The 26,627-nt window shown below is 48.5% G+C and overlaps 5 protein-coding genes and 1 long non-coding RNA gene across 11 annotated transcripts; 5 read left to right on the top strand and 1 right to left on the bottom strand.

Annotated features, from left to right (window-relative positions):
- Nucleotides 1-5,662, top strand: LOC101755391. The gene is made up of 4 exons (XR_215750.3): nucleotides 1-23; nucleotides 5,080-5,149; nucleotides 5,278-5,361; nucleotides 5,462-5,662. It is a non-coding gene; the product is annotated as an uncharacterized LOC101755391 (long non-coding RNA).
- A 1,949-nt stretch (nucleotides 5,663-7,611) lies between these two features.
- Nucleotides 7,612-9,677, top strand: LOC101755657 (ferredoxin-3, chloroplastic). 2 transcript variants are annotated; one of them, XM_012843145.3, is made up of 2 exons: nucleotides 7,612-7,868; nucleotides 8,901-9,677. In XM_012843145.3, the coding sequence occupies exon 2, from the start codon at nucleotides 8,919-8,921 to the stop codon at nucleotides 9,372-9,374; it is 456 nt and encodes a 151-aa protein (XP_012698599.1). In that variant the 5' UTR covers nucleotides 7,612-7,868; nucleotides 8,901-8,918; the 3' UTR covers nucleotides 9,375-9,677. The 2 variants fall into 2 exon arrangements, with proteins under 2 accessions (XP_012698599.1, XP_004981144.1); XM_004981087.2 differs by having other exon boundaries at nucleotides 7,617-7,843.
- An 804-nt stretch (nucleotides 9,678-10,481) lies between these two features.
- Nucleotides 10,482-13,385, top strand: LOC101754979 (probable ribosome biogenesis protein RLP24). The gene is made up of 4 exons (XM_004981086.2): nucleotides 10,482-10,793; nucleotides 12,546-12,659; nucleotides 12,762-12,898; nucleotides 12,979-13,385. The coding sequence occupies exons 1-4, from the start codon at nucleotides 10,713-10,715 to the stop codon at nucleotides 13,148-13,150; spliced, it is 504 nt and encodes a 167-aa protein (XP_004981143.1). The 5' UTR covers nucleotides 10,482-10,712; the 3' UTR covers nucleotides 13,151-13,385.
- Nucleotides 13,386-18,610: 5,225 nt separating this feature from the next.
- Nucleotides 18,611-20,277, top strand: LOC101754571 (abscisic acid 8'-hydroxylase 3). Its single transcript, XM_022823202.1, has 3 exons — nucleotides 18,611-19,601; nucleotides 19,705-19,857; nucleotides 19,957-20,277. Exons 1-3 carry the CDS (start codon nucleotides 19,272-19,274, stop codon nucleotides 20,245-20,247), a joined length of 774 nt encoding a protein of 257 aa, XP_022678937.1. The 5' UTR covers nucleotides 18,611-19,271; the 3' UTR covers nucleotides 20,248-20,277.
- Nucleotides 19,688-21,126, top strand: LOC111255827 (beta-amyrin 28-oxidase-like). The gene has a single exon (XM_022823201.1). It carries the CDS (start codon nucleotides 20,663-20,665, stop codon nucleotides 20,939-20,941), a length of 279 nt encoding a protein of 92 aa, XP_022678936.1. The 5' UTR covers nucleotides 19,688-20,662; the 3' UTR covers nucleotides 20,942-21,126.
- A 147-nt stretch (nucleotides 21,127-21,273) lies between these two features.
- On the bottom strand, nucleotides 21,274-24,948 carry LOC101753637 (glycine-rich RNA-binding protein RZ1A). Of its 5 annotated transcripts, XR_215749.4 has the most exons (5): nucleotides 24,783-24,948; nucleotides 23,959-24,069; nucleotides 22,693-23,241; nucleotides 22,255-22,539; nucleotides 21,274-22,163 (listed from the first exon to the last, which is right to left on the bottom strand). XR_215749.4 is itself a non-coding variant. In XM_004981084.4 (4 exons), exons 2-3 carry the CDS (start codon nucleotides 24,067-24,069, stop codon nucleotides 22,726-22,728), a joined length of 627 nt encoding a protein of 208 aa, XP_004981141.1. In that variant the 5' UTR covers nucleotides 24,783-24,948; the 3' UTR covers nucleotides 21,274-22,539; nucleotides 22,693-22,725. The 5 variants fall into 5 exon arrangements, 2 of the variants coding, with proteins under 2 accessions (XP_004981141.1, XP_022678935.1); XM_004981084.4 differs by having other exon boundaries at nucleotides 21,274-22,539; XR_215748.3 differs by having other exon boundaries at nucleotides 21,320-22,163; nucleotides 22,236-23,241.
- Nucleotides 24,949-26,627: the final 1,679 nt, after the last annotated feature.

The following is a 26,627-nucleotide window of genomic DNA, read 5'->3' as shown; positions in this document are numbered from 1 at the left end:
CGTCTCATCCTCCGGCGCTATTCGTATGGTTTCACTCTTCGGTCTCCCCTCTATGTCTGTTATTTGCTTATTTAAGCATTCACTTTTTCACGAAATAGAAGTTGTCTGGTAGAAATTGACATGACTTTGTAACATAGGCTCTGTTCTGGATCATGAACTATTTTTTTTATTGTCACCTGAACTGCTAGAAATGAACACCCATTTGGTATTTTGGGCGAATAGTAGTAACTGTGAATTTTACACATTTATCATGGATTTATGCTGCATTTCCATGTCATCTGGCCTGTTTGATGTCTATAGGCGCAAAGCTGTCAGGTTCTAGTTGGTTGTTAGTGGAAAATGTCATTATCAGAGCTTGTTATGCCTGAACATGATAATTCTTCGTCACCTGATATTGATGTTCAATTAAAGAAAAATATATTTCAGCAATATTTCAACTGCATTCTCAGAGTTAAGGTAATATCAGATGCTACCGGTTGGAGAAAAAGGGCTACATCATCTGCATATATAGAGATTCTGTGCTGGATTGGTCTTCTAGATAGTAGCTGTAGTAACTCAGCCTCTGACGCTCTAGTGATCATCCAATTCAGGACATCCATGACAAGTATAAAGAGCAGTGGATATAGGGGGTCTCCCTGACGAAGCCCTCATCTATGTTGTATGACATTCCTAGGGATGCCATTAAGAAGGATTTGGGTAGATGATGAAACCAACAGGCCACATAAGAGATCTCACCATCGTGAGCCAAAACCAAGGTGACCAAGCACCTCCAATAGAAACGACCATGAGACTGAATCAAAGGCTTTCGTGATATCCAATTTGAGAAGGATTCTTGGCTATTTTTGGGAATGTAGGAACCTCACCATTTGTTGGACCAATATGAAATTATCCTAAATGAAACGTCACTTGATAAAAGCACTTTGGTTGGGGGAGACCATTGCATCTAGGTGACCAGCCAATCTGTTGGCCAAGATTTTGGTCACTAGTTTGGCAAAGCTATGAACGAGGCTAATGGGCCTGAAATCTTTCACCTGGTCAGCCTCTGTTCTTTTTGGAATCAATGTGATGTATGCAGAGTTTAACATCCATAGATTTTTGAAGTTCTTTCCCCAAATATTGTGTAGAGCAGCCATTATGTCTTCCTTAATGATTGACCAACATGTTTTGTAGAATCTTCCTATGAATCCATCGAGGCGTGGGGCTTTGTCAGAAGGCAGATTCTTAATGGTGTTCCAAACCTCCTCTTCTGTGAAAGAGATGTCCAAGGCCTCAAGATCGTGTCTTGGAATGTTCAGGGCATCCAGATTGATTTTTCTAACCCAATCGCTATCAGATCCAATCTGATTAGAATATAAGTCAAAAACTGTTGAAGCTTTTTCCTCAGGAGCAGTGATGATTCTGTCTGCCTCCCTCAATCTAGCAATGAAGTTTTTCCTTTTTCTATGGTGTGCATGCGTATGGAAAAGCCTGGTATTAGTACCACCCTCATGTAGTCAACCAATTTTTAATCTCAGCCAGGCCACTGTTTTTAATAAAGAGGCAAGAACTAGGGCATGTTTCTTGAGGTTATTGTGCAACCAAAGCTCATTGGGTTGTCGAACACAGTTGTCTTGTGCAATCTCTAGTTGATGCATAATTTCTTTTGCTAGAGCAAGCTGAGAGCTAATATGTCCAATCTTTTTTTGGCTCCAGCTCTGTAAGCTACGTGCCGTTGCTTTCAATTTCAAAGAAAGTGTCTCCATAGGACAACAACGAGGTGGAACAGAATTCCATGCTGACTCAACTGTATCCAGGAAACCATCCAAAGAAGGTCAGAAATCTTCAAAATGGTACCGTCTCTTACTAGGAATGTTATCCCGGAGTCCAAGAATGAGAGGACAGTGGTCCGAGTCATCCGAGGAGGAACTCTGTAGGAGACAATCAGGGAACATTTCCTCCCATTCCAGTGAATAGAAAACCCGATCAAGCTTCAACAAAGTAGGAGAAGCACTAGATGTTGAACTGGACAATGTGAACTTATGACAATGAAGGGGAATTTCTGTAACCGCCATATCAATAATCCATTTTCTGAACCTTCCCATCATTGCAAGATTAAGATTTGTGTTATTCTTATCCTCAGTTTTGTAGATAAGATTAAAATCTCCTGCCACCATCCAAGATCCTATGCAATGAGCACGCACATCTCGGAGTTCCTGTAAGAACTGGATCTTCTCTTGATTGTCCTGAGGGCCATAAACACAGATGAGCCATCAAGCATTACCATTAACAGGGCAAAACTGAACCGAAGCACAGTGAGAGTCCAGCCGGCTTGCTCCAATTGTGCCAAGGTGATTTCTCCAAGCAATGAGGATTCCTCCACTGGCACCCGCAGATGGTAAGAATACAAAGTTGTTGTCAAAGTCACTACCCAGCATTGATAGTACCAATTGTCTAGAGACTGAAGCCATCTTTATTTCCTGGAGGCATATAACATCAATTTTTGAAGAATCAACAACCACTCGTACTGCATCTCATCTAGCTGCTGAATTAAGACCTCTCACGTTCCAAGTAAGTATATGTGATGGATCCATAAGACAAGAACAATAGACGACCAAAGAATACACCCATATATCAGACCCGACATTCAACCAGCTCGCCTACAACATCCTCATCCGGGTGAGCCTAGCCGAAGAGAGTAGCCAGGGCTCTAGTATGAGACATTGGTAGGGATTGACGAAATCGAAAGCATAATCCTCTAGGATTTTTTGATCAAGTTGCTCCCTATCAAGCTGCACATCCATATCCAAGGCACGCATCACCATCTTTTTTAGATGTGCGGGGCAGGCCTCATGACTTTCCACCCCCATCCCAGCAATTCTGCTGCTGTGGCACGGCACTTCACTAGGTGGCGGCATCAAATTCTTCCTCCTCTTGTTGATGTGTGGAATTGGCATCAATCCACCCGACGTCTTGGACAATCTACTGATGAATTCTGCAGCAGGACTGCAGGGCTGCATAGGCAGCCGGCTGGCCAACTATCTCTGACTCTGGCTCTAGCACAGGAGATCTTGGATCCTTTTGTGGTCGACGTCGAGAGTATACTTGGATTGTTGGTGGAGAACTTGCTGGAACATCAACCACCGCTGGTGCATCCTCTAACATCGCATCAGCTGCCAGCGGGCCATATGTCGTTGCAACCGCCATCGGTGCACCATTCGCCGTCAGCGCAGCAGCTACCAGCGTGCCAGACGTCTGTGTGCCCACCGCCGGTGCACTAACCGCCGTCGACACAGCAGCTGCCGGCGTGCTTGCTGCTGGTGTACCCTCCGCCGTCGACACAGTAGTTGCCGGCGTGCCAAACGTCGGCGGGCTTGTCGCTAGTGTGCCATCCTTCTCCGCCATGTCAACCACCACCACAGACTTCTTCACCGCCGGCGTGCCCAACACATCTGTCGGTGGTGGGGGATGCACAGCCACGGCGTGGGAGACGATAGGAGGTGGTGTGGACGGGGAGGAGGAATAGAGGGGTAAGCTCCTATAGGCCTTCAAAAGGCCATGGAATTGTTCCTGGAAGCTTTCCAGTTGAGTCACGAAATGCAGCCACGAGTCCGAGTGAGTCGAAACCAGCACAAAGATTGGCCCAGTCAAAGTCCTAGTCATGAGCTGGCCCAAGTGAGAGGACACATCTTCCCCTGACTCTGTCAGGGTGGCCGCTGGGCTTGCAACGGTTGTGCCCAAGCACGACGCCTAGGGCAACACACACAAGTTAACTCCGTCTTCATTCTGCATGGTGATGAAGGGCACGCCTACCTCGGGCTTCTTCACGGCTGCCTCGGCAACAGACGATGTCGCCTCAACAACACCCATTGTAGAGGCGGACTCTTCGGAATTGGGGTGTGCCGCGGGGCATCAATGGCGGGGGTGGAACCCGAATCGCCGTTGGGAGGGATGGCCGAGGCGAGCACGGGCCCTCTGATGCCTCGTGGGAACGAGATCCTAGCCTTGAATGTACTGGCGCACACGGAACAAGGGATGTCGAAGATGATCCTCCTAGTGCCGCTGGGGCTAGGAAAGACGGTGGTGATGGTGACCGTTGCTCCCGCCTCCTTCTGCGATAGCGTCGATTCTGCGGCAGGGCATCGCTCGAGACCAAGGGGGAGGGATGCTCCATCCCCTCGATCGAGCTGTCGCTGGGGTCTGCATTGGCTCTACCGAAGCGCGACTTGCGCGCTCGGCGTTGCCACTTCCGCCCCTATGCCTTTGTCCTCGTGACAGGGTTGCTCTTCGAGGCCACCAGCAGTAGCATGGCCGGCTCTTCCACTGAGGCCACTGGACGCCAAATCAACCACCGTCGGGGAGGGCGAGTGAAGGAGGGGTGCGGGGTAGGACGCCGTGACGGACAGACACGAGATCGATGTCCCACAGCCCGACAGTAGAAGCAGCGCGGCTCAGAGCGATAGAACATCGCACCAGTGTCCCGAGGAGAAGCAATTGAAGCACTTGCCCCGGAGATCTGCCAGCACCATCCGTAGGGGAGGACACTCCTGTCATCGGCGCTCTTGGCGGGCACGGCGACCTTCGACTGTCACCCAACCATCAGCGTCAGCGACCTGCGCCGCCACCCGACCGACCCGTTCACTAGGGAGAAGGACGATGCGTGGGGGGACCTTCAAGGATGCAGCCGGGGCAACCTGACTCACCACGTCCGGAGCCTGCAAGACTGCATCCGAAGTCGTCCCAGCGGGGAGGCCGTCCTTGCCTGTTACTCGAGCGATAGCAGGTGGAGCTGCTCTAGCGAGGAGAATGTCTCTGAATGTAGGGGAGACCTCTCGATTGTACTCACCAGAGGAAGGTGAATGGTCCTTCCAACACTCAGTCTTGCAACATCCCACGGTGGCCCAAGGAGTTGCCTGAGGGATAAGGTGAGGACGGCTCACCGGAGGATGGCTCCCGGTGCCGGTGAGAATGAGGTTTGGGTGGCCGCCGGACCTGGAGTAGGCGACGGCGTGGGGCTGGTGGAGAGGGGTGCGCCGGGAGGGGGGAGGACGGAAGCCATCAGTCACTCTTGATCATGATTTCAATTTGTTGCTGCAACTACAGGGGAAATCAATCAGCAGCATTTCATGAAATGGAAGCTCTCCGTTTCTTCCATTTGAAAAGTGCTTCACAGGTATGCGTAGAGGTTCATACGATCCAGTAATCCACCACAAACGATCACCTGCCATCAATTGAGAATACTGCATTCAATACTCCCTGCTTATTTATCACTATTTTTTTTTTATCTCTGGTATACCACAGTTGCGCATGGATGACATTCCCATCTTGTTGCGCAAGTATGGAAGGCTGCTTTCAACATGAGATGTCATCTTGCCTTTTTGCTTTGTAGGTGCTTTTGAACATGTCGTTGTGTTAGGTCGCCATTTTCTGATTGTAGTACTGAATTCTTTTAGCTTTTGGCCTCATATAATCATCTTTGCTTCAGGTTCGAACTGAACATTTGAAACTTCCGAAGAAGGCAATGTAAATCTTGCTGCGTATGTGCCATTTACTCTGACTTTTGGGTAGCATGATGGCTGAGGTACCAATTCTCACCCAATGATAGGTCAAAGAACATTCACAGAACTGTGCATCATGGACATGTTTGTAGGACGTACGATTTATGAATGACAAACTGAAGCAGCAACTCCTGTGACTCTGATCGACATGTCGACAGGAAGACACGTTGCGCTTGTTCTCAAATCCTTTTTATCCCCACCTTTGCCTCCTTGTAGCATGCCATTTCTTTTCATTTTAGATAATTGTATCTGTAATTCTGTATGTTCTGTCCAGGTTGGCTGTACTGCACAAATACGCACAGCTCTCAATGTAATCGGTAATCTCATGCATACATGGTTTAAGGGGAGTACAATTGGGATGTCGGGAGTAGCCCATTTTCATTGAACACTTTCTCTCCAGACAAACTTGGCCGCCGGCATCATTTTGATAAATTTTAAGTGTTGTGTTTTCCCCCTTATGTTCTTACCCTTCTCAAATCCTCTCCGAAAACAAGTTGGAATTCATGCCTTGGATTGCTGAACAGTAATCGGAGGAGAACGTATAGTGCTCCCTCCATCGTTAAATATATGACATTTAGGACAAGCTAGTTAGTTCAGTTAGCTCATCCTAAACGTCATATATTTTTGCGTGTCACGACTTGCTCGTGGAGCCATTTCTCGCCATCAGTTTGTTAATGCGAGTCATAGTCGCATCAGCGATGGTGCGCTGAACTAAATTCCCTTTTTCTTTTGCTCCACTGGGGATCGGGACGCGCACATATTCGTATGTGCAGTGAATGGGTGATCGCTAATCAACGTATGGCGTGGTCAATGGGGCATCAACACGTGATGCAAGAAACTGAGGCGGCGTGCCATGGCCGCCCGCCGTCGAGTGGAATTCCAAGCAAACGGGGTGTTGTGCGACACTGGTGGTCAGCGGCACATGTTTTGGCCATTCTGCTCCTCATCTGACAAAAAGGACATTCCATCGCATATTTGCATGTGCACCGGCGATCGACCACGCACAGGCCGCTACTGTTTAGGGGTGTTTTGGTTTCAACGGTGGATTAAAGTTTGCACTTTTTAATCCCTAAACACCTAAATAGGTGGACTAAAGTTAGAACTAAAGCCTTTAGTTCTCTAATCTACAAAACTAGATTAAAGTGGATCAAAGGGTGTCCAGGACACCCCTGCCCCTCTCATTTACTGCCATCCCACCCTCCCGCCCGGCTTCCTCCTGTCGCCTCCCGCCCGCCGCCACCCTCCCACCCGCCGGCCTCCTCGCCGCTCACCACCGTTGCTGCCTGCCGGCCTCCGGCGATGAGGAAGGGTGCCGCCGTCCCTTCCTCCCACCCGGCTCCCGCCCGCCACCCTCCCTCCTGGCGACGGCAGAGGCATCCTTCAGTGGGGGACGGCACCCTTCGGAACACGCGGAGACGGCGTGGGCGGGGCACAACAATCCATCACCCACCGCCCGCCTGCGTGGAGGAAGAGGTGGCTAGAAAATTTGGCGCCAGGAGGAGTGCTGGGCGCCAAGAGGTGTAGGCGCAGGGGTACTAAGGGTAGGGAAGAAGAGTAAAAAGGTCTTTGTTCAACAACCACTTTTAGTCCATAAAATCAAATAGGGGTGGGACAAACAAGAGTAGGACTAAAATTTAATCTATGGACTAAGTTTTAGTCCATGGACTAAAAGTCCATGCACTAAAGGAAACCAAATGGCCCCGGTCGTACGTTCAAACGCATGTGTTGCTTGCCGTTCGTCCATGCGAGTACAGAAAAAGGTGGAAAACGCAGCCTGGAGCTTTCCAACGATGCCACTGAACTTCATAGAAGAACAGCTCAATTCATGCAAGGGTCCGTGAAACATTTACTGTGGCACGGTTACTTACTGTTGTCGAGACGGTAGTGAAATTCTTGGGTTGAACTTGGCTGGCCGGACCACGGCGGGATGGTCTGCCAGGCCCAAGCAATCCGAGCCCAGGCCCAAATGGGGTCCGGGCAGTTCCAGAAGCTTCCACGGATGGGATCGTGAGACGAAACAGGAAACCACCAACCCCACCCGGCAGCGGCGGGCGCACCCGGGATTCCCATTCCACCGCGCCGCAGACCCGCAGTGCGCAGCCACCCCGCGCCCCCGTTAAAACCGAGGGTTTGGCCGCCGCCCACTCCCACCACTACGCCCCCCTGCCCCGCTCCCTCCCTCCGGTCTCTACGCCGCGACGGGTGACGGAAAGCGACGCGGCGCAAGCGAGAGGGGACGAGGGCCAGCCAAGGGTAGACCGCTCCGCCGCCTCCGCCGATCTCCGCGTCGCCGCCGCCTCAGGCGCGAGGTACCTGCCTCTACCTTGCTCACTCGTACGGATCGCCTGCCTTGGCTTTTAAGGATCTCTCGTTCGCTTGCCCAACCAAGTCAGTCCTTAGGTGTCCGATTTGGTCGCTTTGCGTGTGTGTCCGAGTTCTGAACCCGGACTAATCTAGTGGATGGGATCTTGTGTTATGCTGTTGAAACTTGAAACTATTATTTGGTGAAATTCTTAAACGGTACGGTGATTTGGAGCTGACCTGAGGGGTGGTAGATTTGGTGAGGCGCTGTTCATGGGTACCAGCTTTTATCGCATCGGATTTTGGTGGTTCTGTAATTTTGTATGTAATTGCATCTCTAGAATAAAGTAAATGGTGGAGGAGTTGAGATTTTTGCATAAAGAGATGTACTTGGGATATATATGGGGTTAAGCTGTGTGCATGCACAGTAAACCTCTTCTGGTCTCCAATTTTTTGTAGTGGATTTTGTAGAAAAAATGTTAAAGGAACTGATGTGTGAGGTCCCTGGAGCTTCGAGTGAAGGGCGGGGAGCTTTTGCAATGCCTGCCTTTCTCATACTGCTCCGCAGAGTAACCTACCCCTTTTCATGGAGGGAATGGATGCCAAGTGCCCATTTTCCTTCCTTGGTAAAGATACCATTGGGATACATCAATAGGCCCTGCTTCTCTTTGTCTATATGAACTGTATTAGTTGTAGAATTACCATGCATAGTGAACTAGAAAGGGGATTGGCTAATGAACTGTCGCAGAGGAAGCAACAAGTTCTGTTTTCCTCTTTATTGTCATGGAACATTATTAAGTTATTATGCATCTCTGTGAGAGTATTGAAGCAGAATTTGGTCATTGTCATGTAAATTTAGATTGTTTTCATGTGAATATCTGAAGCTTGTTTAAAAATTGGTGGTGATTGGTTTCTTGCCATGAGTTTTTCGGTTGCAAGGTGCTTCTTGATTGTTAGGCCATGTTTGTTTGTGGATGCTGAGAATAGTTTCCTGCTGTCAAATGTTGCTTTGTTAGACCAAAATGGTTCGGATGACTGACTGTTTTCCTCTCCTTGGATTTGAAGATTGTGTCAGGTTTCAAGATGTCGACCAGCACATTTGCTTCTTCCTGTGCGCTCTTGGGCAATGTTAGAACACAGGCCTCCCAGACAGCAGTGAAGAGCCCTTCATCTCTGAGCTTCTTCAGCCAGGGCATGAAGGTTCCAAGTCTCAAGGCCTCCAAGAAACTTGACGTCTCTGCGATGGCTGTCTACAAGGTGAAGCTTGTCTCACCAGAAGGGGTAGAGCATGAGTTTGAGGCTCCAGACGACACCTACATCCTCGACGCAGCTGAGACCGCTGGAGTGGAGTTGCCATACTCGTGCCGTGCTGGGGCTTGCTCCACCTGCGCTGGCAAAATTGAGGCTGGCTCAGTCGACCAGTCGGATGGATCCTTTCTTGACGACGGGCAGCAGGCTGAGGGCTATGTGCTGACATGCGTCTCCTACCCCAAGTCTGACTGCGTCATCCACACCCATAAGGAGGGTGACCTGTACTAGGGCTATGTCTTTTCAGTCTGCCAAGGGGTCAATGCTCTTAAGTGTGTTGTCAAGCAAGCTCCATCCTTCCTACCAGTTGTGTGAACTGTCTGGCATCAAACTTGCATGGTGGTTGTCTTGTCTGTTGCATTAGCGTGAGTTCAGGGTTGGCGCTTAAGGTTGGGAACCCGTGGGAATACTAGCTAGCAATAAAAACTGATGCGATGCCATAATAGTATAATATCATGGCCTTTTTTGTATGTTCGGGTGCATGTTTTTTCAGTTGTTGATTCTGGATCTCACTGTAGCATTCAAATTTCGGAAGTGCCTCAGTGTCATGTGGTTGCTGTTTTGCCAGTTGGAGCTTGTTCCTCGTGCTCGGTCTGGATCACCGGATGCATGCGCAACTGCATGCAGAACAGAACAAGAATGCGTGAGATGCTGAGCTGCAACAATCCAAACCCAGTTTCGAGTCAGGACATGCTTCCTGCGCCGAGAATCTCGAGTTTCCGATGGGAGCCGGGATGCTGAAGGCAACTGTTGCCGTTTGTCATGTGATAGCGCATACCTACCTTGGCAGGTGATGCACTCAAGTAAACTGGTGACGTTTTTGCCTGCCCATCTTCAAAACTGATGTCGCTTCTCGATGTGGCTGTGCATTGCATCCTCGACGGAATCTGATTGTTTATCCTCTGCTTTTGATCGTGAAAGTTCACTTTCATGTGCAGTCACTTTGGTAGAAACAGCCATCCAAAGTGTTGGATTCTCGTCATATTATTTCGACACGATTGAAACAGCTCTTAGAGTGAACTTGATACCACCGTGCTCGACCGATATGCAACCACACAATCTGATTCCAGCTAACCAAACTGTTTATGCTTTTGACATTATCTAGAAAAATCAAAATAAAATTGTAATTTGGGACGGAGGAAGTAATTTGATAATTGAAATCTGAGAGAAAAGGTCCACACACGTTACAGGCCTCAGGTTCAGCCCAGAACGGCCCATGGTCAGGTCTAGCCCAAGTAGCCCAACCATCCTCGACGCGTTAGAGCCGTAAGATCCGAGCTCGAGGAAACGAACGGCTGAGAAAGGCCGAGCAGCCTTCATACGTAAACCCTACCGCCTTCGTTGCCTCCTCTCTCCCATCCGGCCGCGCGCACCCGGCGTTGCGCCTCCCCTCAGCTAGGGTTCGCCAATCGCCATACCTCCTCCGCCGCCCTTGTCTTCGCGTGCAGCTGCCGCGACCAGATCAAGCCTGCAAGTTCGCTCCGAATCGATTGCCTGGTGAGCGCCAGATACGTTTCGCTGCCGATTTGGGGGAGCCTGTAGTGCGGCGCTAAGGAAGGAGGCGGCGCCATGAGGTTGGAGAAGTGCTGGTTCTGCTCCTCCACCATCTACCCCGGCCATGGCATCCAGTTCGTCCGCAACGACGCCAAGGTCCTTATCTTCTTGTTTCATCCTAGGTTTTCTTGCTTGACATGAGGAACGCGGGCTGGGTTTCATTTATTTCTTGTTTATTGGTTTGCTGTACCGGTGCTTCGTATATGCTATGTTTGATTGGTTTGTTGGTGGCGCGCGGTCATTGCTGAATCATCGAAGTTTCGTTGCTATGAAACTGTTAACTGCTTGTACTCAATCAAATTCTCGCCCGGGTTATATTTGGGGAGATGTTGTAGTTTCTGTTTAGCAGTGTTGGATGGCCCATGCCCCAGACTTTGTGTCTGTATTGTTTTCGGGGGATATGTCTGGCACTGCCTGTTAATGGGAATATGGTTTCGTATATAAAAAAGGGTGCAATTTCTTTGACTCATAAGCTGGCATGAGCTCATAAATTGTTAGTGTAAATAAAAAATTGGATTGCTGTGTCTTCCTTGTGCTGTAGCACGAACAAGCAAGTTAGACAACCTTTTACTCTTTTCCTTTTTTAGTTATTTGATATGAAACTAAGCCTTCCTATTTGACTGGGAAGCTGCTACTTACTTGCACCATAACTTTAGCCTTATTGATTAGTACCTATAGCTCGTACCTTAGTGCCTGCTTTCTTTGTGAGGCAATTGTTCTTTTGTCCTTGTTCAGCAGACTTTTCTCTTCTCCCAGATTGTAGTTAAGTCAGTAAACTTGTAGTGAACAAACATAGACTAAGACTCTACTTTTCTCTGATTAATATCAGAATCTGCGGGGGTATATGGAATTATTGCATCATGCTTACAATAGGTTGATTTTTTATATTACCTTTGCTCTTTCTTGAAAGAAAACTAGATCTAGAAGAAAATTGTTTGTATGTTTTGCACTGCTCCAGCATGCGTCCTTCTGTTTCCCTTATCGTAACTGCATGTAATTTCTAGTTTTATGCGCTTGTAACATAGAATATCTGTGCTTTCATGATTCTGCGATGATTTTTATACTGCTGCCGGCTCCCATAAATGTTGCCTATTGTTGATTGTGTGCCTGAGTTTGCTTGGTGAATTTGAGGAAAATGTTTATTCTTGTCAAGTCTATGACACCAGAAAATGTAGACTTGTTAGATCTTTGTAATGTGTATTTATTAGCAGTGGCAGTGTTTTTGTAGTTGGGCCAACATACTGTGAAGGAGTGAAAGTTATATGGTCCTAAAATCTGAAATATACAAGTCCTGAAGTATGCCTGGCTACTAAACATCCGTTTGCTTCATAATTGCCACCTTCGAGAATTCCCTGGACTCCTTTTTTTGTATAAAATGGTCAACATACAGTCTGTAACTATTATTCCAAGTTGGGTTTTTTCAATCTTATGGCTGTATTTAGATGAAATTGCTTTGTTTAAACTTTAAAGATTTTTCATCAGCTGTGTTTCATTTAAATGACCCATATAATTAATGCTACATCAATGGTACTGTTTCTTGGTTGATTGTCCTTATTAAGATCTTCAGGAGGTTTATTTTTGTTGTGGATTAAAATTGTAATATAAAAGCGCTTATGCTGTCTAGAAATTTCTGTGATTGTTGTTTTTCTTGCCAGATGAATTATGATTTCTAATGTTAATGTTCAAATTTATCCTTTCTTTATAATTTTGGACTGTTAAGTGTTTATTGGGAAAATTGTAATACTAGGATACTTAGTGCAAAATAAGGCAATGCATATGTTTTTCTTTCCTTCAAGATAATTTGGTTGGTGCCTGTAAGAGTGACTGGATTTTTTATCTCCTTGGCAGATCTTTCGCTTTTGCCGATCAAAGTGTCATAAAAATTTCAAGATGAAGAGGAATCCTCGTAAGGTTAAGTGGACAAAAGCATACAGGCGCTTGCATGGCAAGGACATGACCCAGGTTAGAAAAAGTTTCTTGTTTTTTATATGTTGTAGATGTAATAGTCAATGGTCATATTTCTTGATGTGCAAACATTGACTGATATTATTTGAAATCGACCAGGATTCGACCTTTGAGTTTGAGAGAAAGAGGAATAGGCCTGAGCGCTATGACCGGAATGTGACCGAGCAAACTCTGAAGGCCATCCCGATTATTACAAAGGCTAGGCATGAGCGCCTGAAGAAGCACATTTCAGACAGGTTGGTTCTTCTACTCAGATTTGTTGTCTGTTCAATTGTGAAAGTTTTTTTTATCTAATATGCAACAACAATTTTGACAGGCAAAAACCTGGTAAAAAGAAGGAACTGGAGAGAGATAACAAGGAGCTGGAGCAGGACATCAACATGCTTCCGAAGAAGCTTATTAGTAATGAGGCTTCAGCTGAGAAAACAAAGGTCAAGGTCAAGGTCAAAGTTGTTCAGCAGCAGACTGAAGATCGGATGGAAGAGTAGCCGGTTGGTATTGTGTTGCTTGTGCTCATGTCGTATGCAGACCTTTTCTTTTGAGTTTCTCGAGATTGCCCTGCTGCCATGTAGTCGACGAAAGATGTTAACATTTGTGGACCGAATATCAACAAGTTTTGCGTGTGGTGGCAGATACTTGTACTGGAGTGGAGTGAAAAGTTATGTGAGATGAATTCACTATATGATGCTTGGGCGTTGATGATTTGAAAATTTTTTAGAGGTACTCTAGGGGGTATATTGGAATGGTAGTACCTCCGTTTCAAATTGTAGGTCGTTTTAGCTTTTCTAGGTTTGTAGATATTATTATGCATCTAGATATAGTGTATGTCTAGATGTATAATAATATATATGAATTCAAGTCAAAACGATCTACAATTTGGAATGGTGGAGTAGCATTTATCGAATACAGGAGCATTCTAGTATGAAATATGGCCATGCCAGCCACCGGAGGGGGGTGACTGATGGAAGGGTAAGCCCACTGATTTAGCAGGCGGGAAGAAACTGTTGCTGGAGAAGAGACGGTAATTGTTCGCGTGTCGGTTGCTACTGCATTTGTGCTAGCAACGAGTACCGATTTCGATCCTTCGGTAGGATCCTGATCCTACGATTTCACATGGTTATATTTTAAAATTTATAAATTAGAACTATTAGCTCCTGAATGTGATTTTTCCGTTGCATATCACTCTATTTGTATGCTATTGTACAGTATCATATACTTGGTAAATGTATTTTATATAATATAATATAAATTAAATTAACATTAACATTAAAATGATAACTTATAGGATCCTGATCTCACGACCGATTCTAGACTGATTGTACTCGATCGTAGAAAAATGATCCGATCTAGAATCTTTGATCCTGAAAACCTTACTTTTACATCGTGAAGCCCTAGGCAAATTATAAAAAAGTTTTGGAAAAAAGTCCATTTTACTCCTATTCACTTTGTCCATCCCACCCCCTAACCTAAATGTTGGCTCAATTTAATCCCTCCACCGGGTTAAATTAAACCCCAAGCCGTTTTGTATCTTGTTTTGCTGACGTGGATATGGTTTTGACTGGAGTCAATCTGACGTGGAAACTAACTTAAGCGGGTTTACGTGGACGCTAACTTAATTAAGCCGGCTGGCGTGGACTGCGAGAGGCAAGCTACCAAAGTGAGCCGAGCCTCTTGTCTCTAAACGCCGCATGCGCCGGCGTCCATCCATCCACTGCTGCACACAGCTGGGCACGCGCAAGGCATGAATTTTGTCACCCACCCACGATCCGAGCCTGATTGTTTACGTCCGCTCCTCGTGCATGTGTTTTTATCTAATCGACTCCACGACAGAAGACAGATGAACCGAGCCACAGGACGAGCAGGATGTTACAACAGGGAAGATGATGACCAAGGGCCAGCAGCACAGATGGCAAGGAGGGACCATTGGAACGAGCAGCAGCAACCTCAGTTCTATATATTTTTATGATCAGCACGTACTCCTCGATCTACTTCAATTTGTACACAAAGTTAAAACATGCTGTGGCCCCTTGACCTATCTTTGGCGAACAAACGTTCAGGTGGCAAGTGATCGCCCTTTGCCTTAATGAAATGAACGACATCCCAATATTTTGTGAACATTATTGAAACTTAAAATCGAATAGGCCATGGAAAAAATCACCAAACACAAGAGTTTGGGGTCCAGCCAATCCAAGAGGAATACCATAGAACTGATAGAAGTGTCAATTTTGCAAGCCATTTTACATCCGTCACTTATCGCAAGAATAATACTGTTGTAAGCATCTCCAGACAGGTTCGTGGTCAAAATAATTTTACTCCATCCAAAACCCTGTCCACATCATCAAAACTTGGTACAAAACAGCTTAGGGGTTAGTTTAATCTGGTATTAATAGGTAGAGGGATTAAATTGAGCCAACATATAGGTTAGGGGTGGGATGGACAAAGTGAATATGTGAGGGGAGTAAAATGGACTTTTTCCAAAAGTTTTTTATTCTAAAGTTCCAATATCTTAGTTCAATTGCTTCAAATTTGTTCTCTTTATTTGAAGGTTTTTTTTCCCATTTGAATTGAAAGTTGAGTTTTGGACAATTTCTTATTCAGTGTTTAGAATTTCATATTATTAGTACAATAATCATCTTTTTTTCTGCTTAACGATGAGAATGGATGTGAAGTTTTTTTCATTCCGGTTCAAAGGTCCATCTCAGTTTAGTATAGATGAGATCTTGGGTGCATTCAAAGGTTCTTATTTGGGGTTTGGAATTTCAACTCGTATAAGTTCAATGATCAACTTTTTTTTAGCTTACCGATGAGAATGGAGATGAAGTTGATTCACTCCCACAGATCCATCTCGAATTTTAGTATGGATGAGATCTTGGGTGCATTGATTTGCATTTACCAATGAGTTGCATCAAAAATACTAATATGGCACCAACTCACTTATACTATCCCACTAAAAAGGACTTACACTTGAAAGGCTACGAAACGAAGGACTTTTCATGGAGGATAGCCGAGATGCGAGCCCGTCTTCCCTTGAAAAAACTGAAAAAACTCCGTCTTCGTCTCCACCTCGATCCCGTAGAGCCCGTCCTGGATACCACTAAATCGCACGAACACTGCGCCGCTCCTCTGATCGCCGAAACTGACCAATTCAAGCCCATGCTCGCCCCACGGCGGCAACCGCCATGTCGCCTCCATGTCTACCACCGTCTGCCGCGCCCAGGAGCTTCCTGATAGCACCCAAATGGACACTACGAGCTTGTCTGTGATGATCAAGCTCAGCTTCCCGTCCGGCGACGACGCCAGTTGGGATTGCGACCCGGACGCCCACAAGTTGGGGACCTGGCGGTGCACGGGGAGATCGACCGAACCCGCCGTGTCCGTGCTCACGTCGTAGGTCAGGATGTACTCGCGGACTTCGAAGGTGAAGCTGGCGCCCGCGTGCATCAGCCAGTGGACGACGCCGCCGATGACCACCCCGGCGTCGCTGTAGCTGTCCAAGTGCATGCACCACCACGGGCATTTGTGTTCAGCGGACTTGAGCGGGCCCCATTTGCCGGCGGCGGCGGCGTCGTCCGGCGACAGGGTCTGCACCCTGATACGCGTCGACCCGCCCAGGGACCTGTCCATGTCGGCGGAGAGCAGCATGAAGGAGGAGCAGCCGATGCCGTCGGCGGCGGTGATGATGACGGAGTAGTCGATGATGGAGACGGAGCCGCCGCCGAAAAGCCGGTGGTAGGGGCTCTTCCCGATGTCCCGCGGGTCGGGGAAGAAGGCGCGGCTGTCGGTCATGGGGTCGTACACGCACAGGTCGGAGCGGCGCTGCGACCACGGGCGCGTGTTGATCTCGCTGCGGCGCAGGACAACGAGCCCGCCGCGCGACGTCAGGGGCGTGTACTCCTCGAGGAGCCCCGCGGCGGCGCGCGACACGAAGGGCGCCAGGTGGTGGCACGCGAGGGTCAGGCCGGCCACCATCGTCGGGTGCACGAGGGAGAAGGAGGTCTCGCTCCCGCCGAGGACGCCCAGAAGTAGGAGGGCACGGCGGCGTCGGGCCCTCCGGTGACGCGGCGGATGAAGTCCGGGCTCAGGATCTCGCGCCGGAGCAGCTTGCACGTGGCGGCGCACCGGAAGATGGTGGCGGCATCGGAGCGCGCGGCGATCCCGGCCAGGAGATTCGCCGGAAGCTCCGGAGCCGGTGACGCCGTCGCGGTCCCGCGGCGCGGCGCGCGTGTTCGGCGGCGTTTGCGCGGCGGCATCGCTTTACGGAGGCGGGTCGATGTGTTTTCGAACCTCATGTGCGTGTGTATATATATATGTGATCAATGATGCAATCCATGCCCGATCAGATTACGTTTTCTTTTCTCGAAAAGAAATGCGAGTAGGATGCTGAATCCATCTCCGGGCCCCATTTGCCACCGCCGGCACCGTCGTCCGGCGACAGGGTCTGCACCCTGATACGCACCGATGACCGACACGTTCAGGGACCTGTCCATGTCGGCGGAGAGCAGCATGAAGGCGGAGCAGCCAATGCCGTCGGCGGCGGTGAGGATGACGGAGTAGTCGACCACGGAGACGGAGCCGCCGCCGAGAAACAGGTGGTAGGGCTCTTCCCGATGTCGGGCAGGTCGGGGAAGAAGGCGCGGTTGTCGGTCATGGGATCGCACACGCACAGGTCGGACCGGCGCTGCGACAACCGGCGCGTGTTGATCTCGCGGCGGCGCAGGACGACGAGCCCGACGCGCGACGCCAGTTGCGCGTACTCCAGGCCGCCAGCCATGCCCGACCGAGTGAGCTCAAGCTTGCGGCTTCGATGCCTGGCTTCCTGACGGAGGAGAGCAGAGGAGTGGAGCTCTTGCGGTAGGGAGGCGCCAGAGCAAGCGGAACCTGCGGCGAACGGTGGCGGCGGCGGAGCCGCCGAATATCTGCAAATTGACCCCTGAAATGGATCGCGATCCAAACTAGGGGTTGCTTTGAAAATATACAATCCAAAAATCTACAGAACCACCCCTAATTTGGATCGCGATTATTGATCTCGATCCAAACTACGGGGTTTTTGGCAAATATTCGGCGCCCGCGCCGGAGCAGCTGACGATCCCGCCCTGCCGCCGGCGACCTCCCTCTCGCGCCAACCGCCGCGGATCCCGCGCTAGACGCCGGAGTTCACCTGCTAGCCGCTGACTCCGCCTCCCTCGCGCTCCGCACATGGACTGCGGCGATTCAGCCGCCGGCGCCGTCGCTAGCGGCTAGCGCCGTGGGCTGAGATGGTGAGGGACCTCTGGCTCGGCGAAGGTGATGCCCGAGCGCGTACGTGAGGCATTTTCTCTGCACTGCAGAGTGGAGCGGGGATACCTGACGGTGACGGCGGCCGGCGGGATTCAGTCCGGCGAGGGTGTTGCTGCCATTGCCGCCTTGGGCCCTTGGCCATGTGTTTCCGTCGGGAAATCCTCTCGCTGTGCAATCTCCTATGTTGTTGGTGTGGTGATATCCCGCCATTTTTGTACTGAAAACTGAACTTCTTTCTTCTTTCCTGCCTTATTTTTTTCTGTTCAAATTTTTGCCTATTCAGTTTCAGTTTCAGGAGCAGTAGTTATCCCACTCGTGGACAGATCCCTTGATCGATAATAGCATCCATTTGCCAAATTGTTCGAGCCATGGAATATCTAGGAATTCTGAAGTTGTGATTACTAGAAACAAAAAATGAATGAAGACTTTGCCATCGCAGCTCCTCATGACAAATGGCAGGCATATAACAGCTTATTCGGCTGAACAAGGACGGCAAAAGTGTCCAAAGCTTGTTCTCTTCATCTCTTGAAAACAGAAATTTATGGGGTTTTTTTTTTATTTTCAATCAGTAGTGACAACAATTAACTCCAGGTCCTTATCAAGGCCTTGCCCTGCCTGTACAGTGACAAAAACAGAGCTTCGGTCACTGCAAATGGCACTGCTCCCTTTCATCGGCTTGCACTAGAAAATACAATTAGTTTTCATCGGCAGCAGTGACGTAGCCTTTGCTAAAGGACGATTAGCATAGTACGTGTGTCCATCCTGCCAAACAGCCAAACACGACAGGAAGATAAAGAAAACAAAGGAAACAGATTGAAAGAAGCTCCAGCAATGTTAAGTATGACAAAACAAGATATAGCAAGAGATACCAAAGAAACTCCAAATGGTTCCCTCGCACGTAACGATGACAAAAAAGAGAACAAAAATAATAGTGATGCTCCCGAGGAATAACAGATTTGGACACAAATCTTGTGGTTCACATATAAATCAGCTCCTGACAGGGACGATGTGTTCTGAAGATATCTGAAGACGGAGCTCCTTCAGTTTCCGCCATGGCTATCTTCGGAGCTCCGGCGCTTATAGCCTTCGCAGTGGCATGTGCAGGCTTCCTCTGGTTGAGATCGCGGAGCTCCTCGAAGGAGATGAGGGACATCCCCGGCACCATGGGCTGGCCTGTCATCGGCGAGACCGTCTCCTTCATCTCCGACTTCTCGAGCCCTGCCGGCATCCTGAGCTTCATGCGTGACAGGCAGAAAAGGTACTGATTTTCATCGCCAAGAGAAAATGCCATGCATCAAAATGGGAGACTGATCTGAACTGTGACTTTGCTCGATGTTCGTCAGGTTTGGCAAGGTGTTCAAGACGTATGTGCTGGGGAGGATCACGGTGTTCATGACGGGTCGCGAGGCGGCCAAGATCCTGCTGTCCGGGAAAGACGGCGTGGTGAGCCTGAACCTGTTCTACACGGGGAAGCAGGTGCTGGGGCCGACGAGCCTGCTGACCACCAACGGCGAGGAGCACAAGAAGCTGCGGCGGCTCATCGGCGAGCCGCTCTCCATCGACGCGCTCAAGAAGCACTTCGACTTCATCAACGAGCTCGCGGTGCAGACGCTGGACACGTGGCTCGGCAGGAGGGTCCTCGTGCTGGAGGAGGCCTCCTCTGTAAGCACTAAGCGCGCGCAGACTCAAGTTCTTGCATGAAATCTTGCACATGGTTTTCTTCAGATTGTGACTGATGACATCTTGGTTTCTTGGCTCGTGTCAGTTCACGCTGAAGGTGATCGCCAACATGCTGGTGAGCCTGGAGCCGGAGGGGGAGGAGCAGGAGAAGTTCCGGGCAAACTTCAAGGTCATCTCATCTTCCTTCGCGTCCCTGCCTCTGAAGGCCCCAGGCACAGCCTTCCACCGCGGCCTCAAGGTTATTCAGAGTTCAGATCAGACAGACGCTACAGATTTGAAACGTTTGCACGATCATAATTCAAAATGTGGAGCTTTTTTTTGGTCGATTGTTGGGCAGGCGAGGAACCGGATGTACGCGATGCTGGACTCGGTGATCTCTCGTCGGAGGGAGGGCGGCGAGGTCCGGAGCGACTTCCTGCAGACGCTGCTGCGGAAGCACGCCGGCGACGACGCCGACAAGCTGACGGACTCGCAGCTCAAGGACAACATCCTGACGCTGCTGGTGGCCGGCCACGACACGACGACGGCGGGCCTGACGTGGCTCGTCAAGTTCCTGGGGGAGAACCCTGAGGTCCTGGAGAAGCTGCGGGTGAGCCTGAAACCTCCATTACTAATTCCAAGCGTTTAGGCTTTTGTGATGTAGCTGGATTGAGCAGCATGGTTGGTATCCTCCGTTGGCTGCAGGAAGAGCATCTGGAGATCAGGGAGAGGTTGAACGGCACGTCGCATCTCAGGTGGTCGGACGTGAGCAACATGCCTTACACCAACAAAGTGATGAACGAGACCCTGAGGAGAGCAACCATCCTGCCATGGTTCTCAAGGAAAGCCGCGCAGGACTTCAGCATCGACGGTCGGTACCACCTCCATCCATCAGTTTGATTCTAGTATAGCTGCGCTGCTGATGGCACGAGAATGGGCGCAGGGTACGACATCAAGAAGGGGACGTCGGTGAACCTGGACGTGGTGTCCATCCACCACGACCCCGCCGTCTTCGCCGACCCGGAGCGCTTCCACCCCGACAGATTCGATGTGAGTTTCCGGCCATGGCTGATGACCTACCTGTGCTTGTGATTTCATTTCCATTCAACGTATACTCCTATGCAAATATGCAGCAAGCGGTGAAGCCCTACAGCTTCCTTGGGTTCGGGAGCGGGCCGCGGATGTGCCCCGGGATGAACCTGGCGCGCCTCGAGATCTGCGTCTTCGTCCACCACCTCGTGTGCCGGTACACGTGGAAGCCGCTGGCGGACGACGACGCGGTGCAGCCGACGCTGGTGCGGATGCCCAAGAACAAGTACCCAATCATCGCAACCGCGCTATAAAAGATGCCCAAGAACAAACCCATGAGTTCCAACTTCATTTCCACATTTATTGCAACTAAAGTAGGATCCTTGTGCTGTGCCACACATTTCCACATTTATTCCAACCAAAGTAGGACTCAACCTGTTCACTTCAGCTTATCAGTCGGCTTATCAGCAACCGAATAGTATTTTTCTCTCACAACAAATCAACTGTTTCACCTTTTCCGGCTTATAAGTCCAGCCTAACAGGCCCAGTAGTGGCAAGGTCAGAGGATCATTCTGCTGTATTGTGCAACCAAAAGATGAATTTCTGGATGTTTTGCCGCATCAGGCTCCAACGAGTTCAAAGGAAATGACTCAAATAACTACGCTTCGAAAACATACAGCAGACAGCACGGGGAAAAAAAAGAAGCTGGATCTGCTGCATACACAACGTATACATAGTACAAATCAACCCGATATGCTCAAAATGGGTGAAATGCTGCAGCTATTGTACGTACTAGACTTACAGAAACTCAATTGGCTAATAACCAACAGCAAGACGAGCATTCCGATAGGGAATCTTAAAAAATACTAAGCTTACTCCAGGCAAATGTATCCCATGCGACGATGCAATAATTGAAACGCTGCTGATAACATAATAAGCAAAACTCCTCTCAAAAGGGGCAAATCAAGGCTGATGTATCCCATGAGTTGATTATCCAGCAATTATAATTTTGTGGATGAAGCAGAAAATCGGAAGTCCTCTCAAGGGCAGTGGTTGTTCATAACAGGGCAGAAGCAGCTATAGACCAGCTGTGCAGAGTCAAAAGAGAGCACGGTCTCTGATCTCACAAGTCAGAGGGAACGATCATGATCTCTGATCTCACAAGTCACAGGGAACGGAACAGCTAATGGAGCACCCATAGGCAGCCACCCGCACGTCAAAGGACCATAACCACCGAAGAGGACCCCAGGCACGTCCAAGGAACCATAACCAGGTAAGCCAACCGAAGAGGGAGAGGCAGAAACAGGAAGCTACGCTGCAGTGGTCCTCCAGTGCTAACCAAAGAGCAGTCTCTTTGCTTGCATTGGTCCTCCAATGCTAATGTCAAATACAATGGAACCAAAGAACTCTTTGCATTCATGGAGCCACTTGCCAGACTAAATGGGACAACTGAAATGATCTTAGGACACTAGTAACCCGTCCAGAACGACGGTAGCAACCAATCCAGAACAAGAGAACAAATAACCAAAAAGATGCCTGCCAAAACAAGAGTCATTTGAGAATGACGTTGTAACACAATATTGAAGATAAATGATTGAAATGATTTACCAGTTAATTTTTCCCTTACGGATAATTCATCGCTTGCTTTCATAGGTGGTTGTTTTTCTTGTAGGTTTGTTCAAGCAGAATATAGTCGATCCCTTGATTCCCCGAAAAGAACACAGACGCGTCTAACTTGCCATCCAGTCCCCCATATCCCAGGCATTTATGTTAATCCCCATGAGCATAACTAGGATCAAGATCATCAACACAGTGACAAAATCCATCTCTTAACAAGCTAGATTCCAGCCAAATAGCATATCAAGCAAACATGCAGGATCCAAGCGCCAAGCACTATGACCAAGTCATATGCCTGGCAAGCAGGAAATGATAATAAACCGGTCAGTAACATGGTCCATAACAAAGCAACTGATTTCTCACCGTACATTATAATTCTCCAACTACAGGATCACATAGTTCCAGACACACGATAACAAACCTTATAATAGCAGATAGACTTTCATACCTGGATGGCACATACTGCTCAAGATCTAGGCCATCAGTAGGGACCAGATCGGTCACGGTTGTAGCGGTCGCCCCCATAGCTGCCACCATCTCGGCTACGGCTAGAGTATCGGTCACCACCACGGTCAGATCCATAACGGCTGCCGCCGCTGCCACCACCATACTTGTCATCTCTGCCACCATATCTGTCCCCTCTCCCGCCATCCCCAGATGGGCACTCCCTAGCAAAATGGCCAGGTTTTCCACACTTGAAGCAGTCCCCACCGCCGCCGCCGCCGCCGCCGCCGCCACCACCACGCGGTGCACGTCCACCTCCACCACCACCGTAGTCACGGCCGCGGTCATAACGAGACCCACGCTCACGATCATAATCACGGTCACCATTACGGTCTCTACCAGGACCTTGTGGCTGAGCTTTATCAACAGTGATGTTCCTCCCATCCAAGTCAAGTCCATTCATCCCTTCAATAGCATCCTCCATAGCTTTCTTCTCATCAAAAGTTACAAAGCCGAAACCGCGAGATCGGCCAGAAAATTTGTCATGAACCACCTGCATGTTAACCACAAAACAAACTTAAATTAACAATAATTACGAGACCATGTTAGATAACAAAAAAAATACAAAGCAAAATTGTACAAACAAACAATGTGTATATGTTAAGAGATGTATGTTACTGGATCATCCGGTGACTTAAGTGGAGGGAAAAAACATTGCCCAAGGTGTTCAGGAAGATGGAAAAAAAACAACATACAAGATCAGATAGTACTGTATTAGTATCTTATATCTACACTTCTTTGTTAGAAACCTTTGAATATTATTAAACCATGGCAAAAAAAATACAAGACAGAACAAAAAGAAAAGGTTGTGTTAGACCAACTTAGTTAGATTTAAGATTCTCTGGGGACAAACTAACACAATTCTGGCACATAGCACATTCTCTGTAGTACTCCCTCCGTCCCAAATCATTAGTTGTTTTGGCTTTTCTAGGTTCATACCTTTTACTATGCATGTAGACATAGTATATAACTAGGTGTGTAGCAAAATCTATGAATCCAGAAAAGCCAAAACGACTAATAATTTGGGACAGAGGGAGTATAAAATAAAATTGCTTAGGCTTGGGCAGTGTTGACTTGAAAAAAATGGTTGAAATAATTGCAAATGCATCAGTTCATGCACATAGCCTTCCTAAGCAACAGTTATCAACACAACCTCCAACATCATGCTAAACTCCCTGCAAAACTAAAGATGAAAGATTCTTCGTGTCACCTTTGCCTCAGTGAGGTTGCCAAATTTGCCGAATGCATCCTTGAGGCTATCATCAGTTGTGGACCAGGACAGGTTCCCAATGAAGCAACGGTACTCCTCAACATCAGCCATCTGTTGAGCAGATAAAGAAAGACATATACCATACATATCAGATTCAAGAGTGAATAGTGCGGCCTATGTGGTGATTGCAAGGGTCAGTAAACTTTCTAAGACATCCTTATGTGGTGATTACTAGTAGTCGTGGCCAGTAAACTTTCTAAGGCATCCTTACTAATTACAACGGCAGAATAGAGTACAGATCAACCAATAAAAAAGTTCACCATGATTTTCTTTTCAGAAATTTTCCATGCATAGGATAATTTTTTTCAAAGTTTGATGACAGTTTATATAAGAAAATTCGGATAAAAACACAAGAGACAGTTGAAGACAAGCATAGGCTCACGAAAATTGAACTAATCAGTTGCCCCCTTTACTAATTTGCAGAAACAATGGTAAGTTCACGAAGCCAGCATGACGCAAATTTGCACGCGACGATTTTTTTCCACGAGAAGAAAAAAAATAAAGAAATCTAACTACGCTCGCATCGCAAGAACAGCGCAGCAACTCTAAATCCATGTGAGCCTACGACTAGACATGTCAACACGACCATATCTGATATCTGAACAGATGCGATTCTTGCAGAGAGAAGAAACCAAACTAAGCATCAACCGGACGGATCAAAAATCCAGCAAGATTTGCAGCACGCGTCGGACCACCAGATCCAGCAAGAGAGATCTATCAAGCCTACAGGAGAAATTCAGAGCGCCCAGGACAGCGATAGGTACCTGCGAGCAAGGAAGAGGAAGCCCACGTCGAATCGGAGGTGCCCCTGCCTTGTTATTTTTAGCAAAAGGGTCTGGATCGAGGAAAGGCGACTGGTTAGCAAGGCCGGGTGCGTCGGCGCTTTATAGGGAGATGTGAATAATCACCCCATCGGGGGCTGCTAGAACCCTAAATCCCAGCGGCGGCGGGGAGATATTTCCCTGGTTGGAACGACAGGTGGGCCCCGCGATATGGGCGTGGCAGAAGGGGTCCGGAACACGCGCGGCATATGCCATTGGCCGTTGCCGTCGAGCACACACGGACACGGGCTGGAGGGCAGCCCATGAATTTACTTTTTAGAGCTGGATAACCGGCCGGCTCGGCTCGCCTCGGGTCGGCTCGTAGCTCGGCTCGATTTGTTCGTGGAAGAGCTGCGTATCTTTGTATTGATAAGAAGGGAATCGTTATAAAACGGTCCTTTGCGGTTGCCGCGCGCACGCATATTACATTGCTAGAGGACTATACGGCACAACATTTAACCGAGAGGCTGGGTTGACTAGCGAGCTAGCCAACTAGGAACCGCTTGCTTGATCTCCCCGTGGACCAACTATTGCCGCCGTTGGCCATCCGGCTGCTGCCACGTATTTAGCTCCCGCTTAACACTTGACCCGGGCAATTGTCAAAGGTTCGGTTGTTTCTTTCCTTCCACATGCTTCATGCAACGAGCATGAAGATCGAGTCCGGGCCTTTTTGTTTCGGTGAGTTGTGGCCTACTCTGAATGACAACTACCAATCCAACAAGGATGCCTCTCGTGATGGTGTCTAATAGGAGAGTCCAATCAATGTCAGGATGGCGTACCATACTTGCCTCGTGTAAGAGCAATGCACGAATAGGTGGTCCACTGATTCCAGCTCTTGGTCACAAAGCCTACATAGAGCTGGATCCTGCAGTCCATGGCTCGGCTTGTTAATGTAATGAGGTAAAAATTGAGTTCGGCTCGGCTCAGTAAAAGCTCAAGCTAGCTCAGTTTGCTCGCTGAGCCGAGCCGAGCCAACGTTAAGATGAGCGAGCTAATAGGCTACCAGCATTTTTTCTAACCCTATTATTTATTTAAAAAATGCGAGCGAATTTTACTCATCATCCTTGTAAAAAAAAATGATTCGTTCTCCTGCTTTGCTGTTGCAGAACAGTGAGTTTATAGTCTAATGTCAAATTGTTCAGAAAACATATTGCAAGACTAGAGACTTTGAGATTATAGGAAATGCAAGCGGGGAAAGAAAAAGTAGAGGCGACAGCTTGAACTTGAACAACCTGCCAATAGAAAAGAGACCCGGTGCGTTCAGGTCCAGCTCTGCACCTCCCTGTCTGTCATCGTGCCTAAAGTCCCAAAGACAGAAGTGTATTAGAGCAAGTTTAATAACGCAACTAGCAAGCGGGCTGCAAGGTTTCTCTCAGCCTTTTCCTAGCCCACTCGTACAATGGTTAGCTCTTCACCATTAATACATGGTCCACAAGTCATTCTCACAAAGTTTCTTGGTTCCTGTGCCCAAGTCGGCTGTAAGCTTATAGCCCGCTTCTCCTCTCTCACCTCTTCTCTCTCCTCCACATCAGCATTCAGCCAGCTTACAGCTCTTTATTATACTTGCTCTTAGCCCCATCAGTTTGGAATTTATTGCAAACTTGATGGTAATAACCTAATCAAGATGCTCCCCTGGTGATGCCTACAGCCCTCGGTCCTCGGATGACCCGGCGTCGGAGGAAGTAACTGCACCACCAACCGGCGTCCGGTGGAACAGCGTTCCCAACGGTCACCTTCCAGCTTCATTTCTCTATGCCCATTGGTTGCCGGGGGCTCCAGCCGCGCGAT

Source organism: Setaria italica, chromosome IX (assembly GCF_000263155.2).
Source record: "Setaria italica strain Yugu1 chromosome IX, Setaria_italica_v2.0, whole genome shotgun sequence".
In the NCBI taxonomy this organism is placed as follows: domain Eukaryota; kingdom Viridiplantae; phylum Streptophyta; class Magnoliopsida; order Poales; family Poaceae; genus Setaria; species Setaria italica.
Note: the sequence above shows the minus strand (reverse complement) of the source record. Positions and strands in the feature narration are given on the sequence as shown.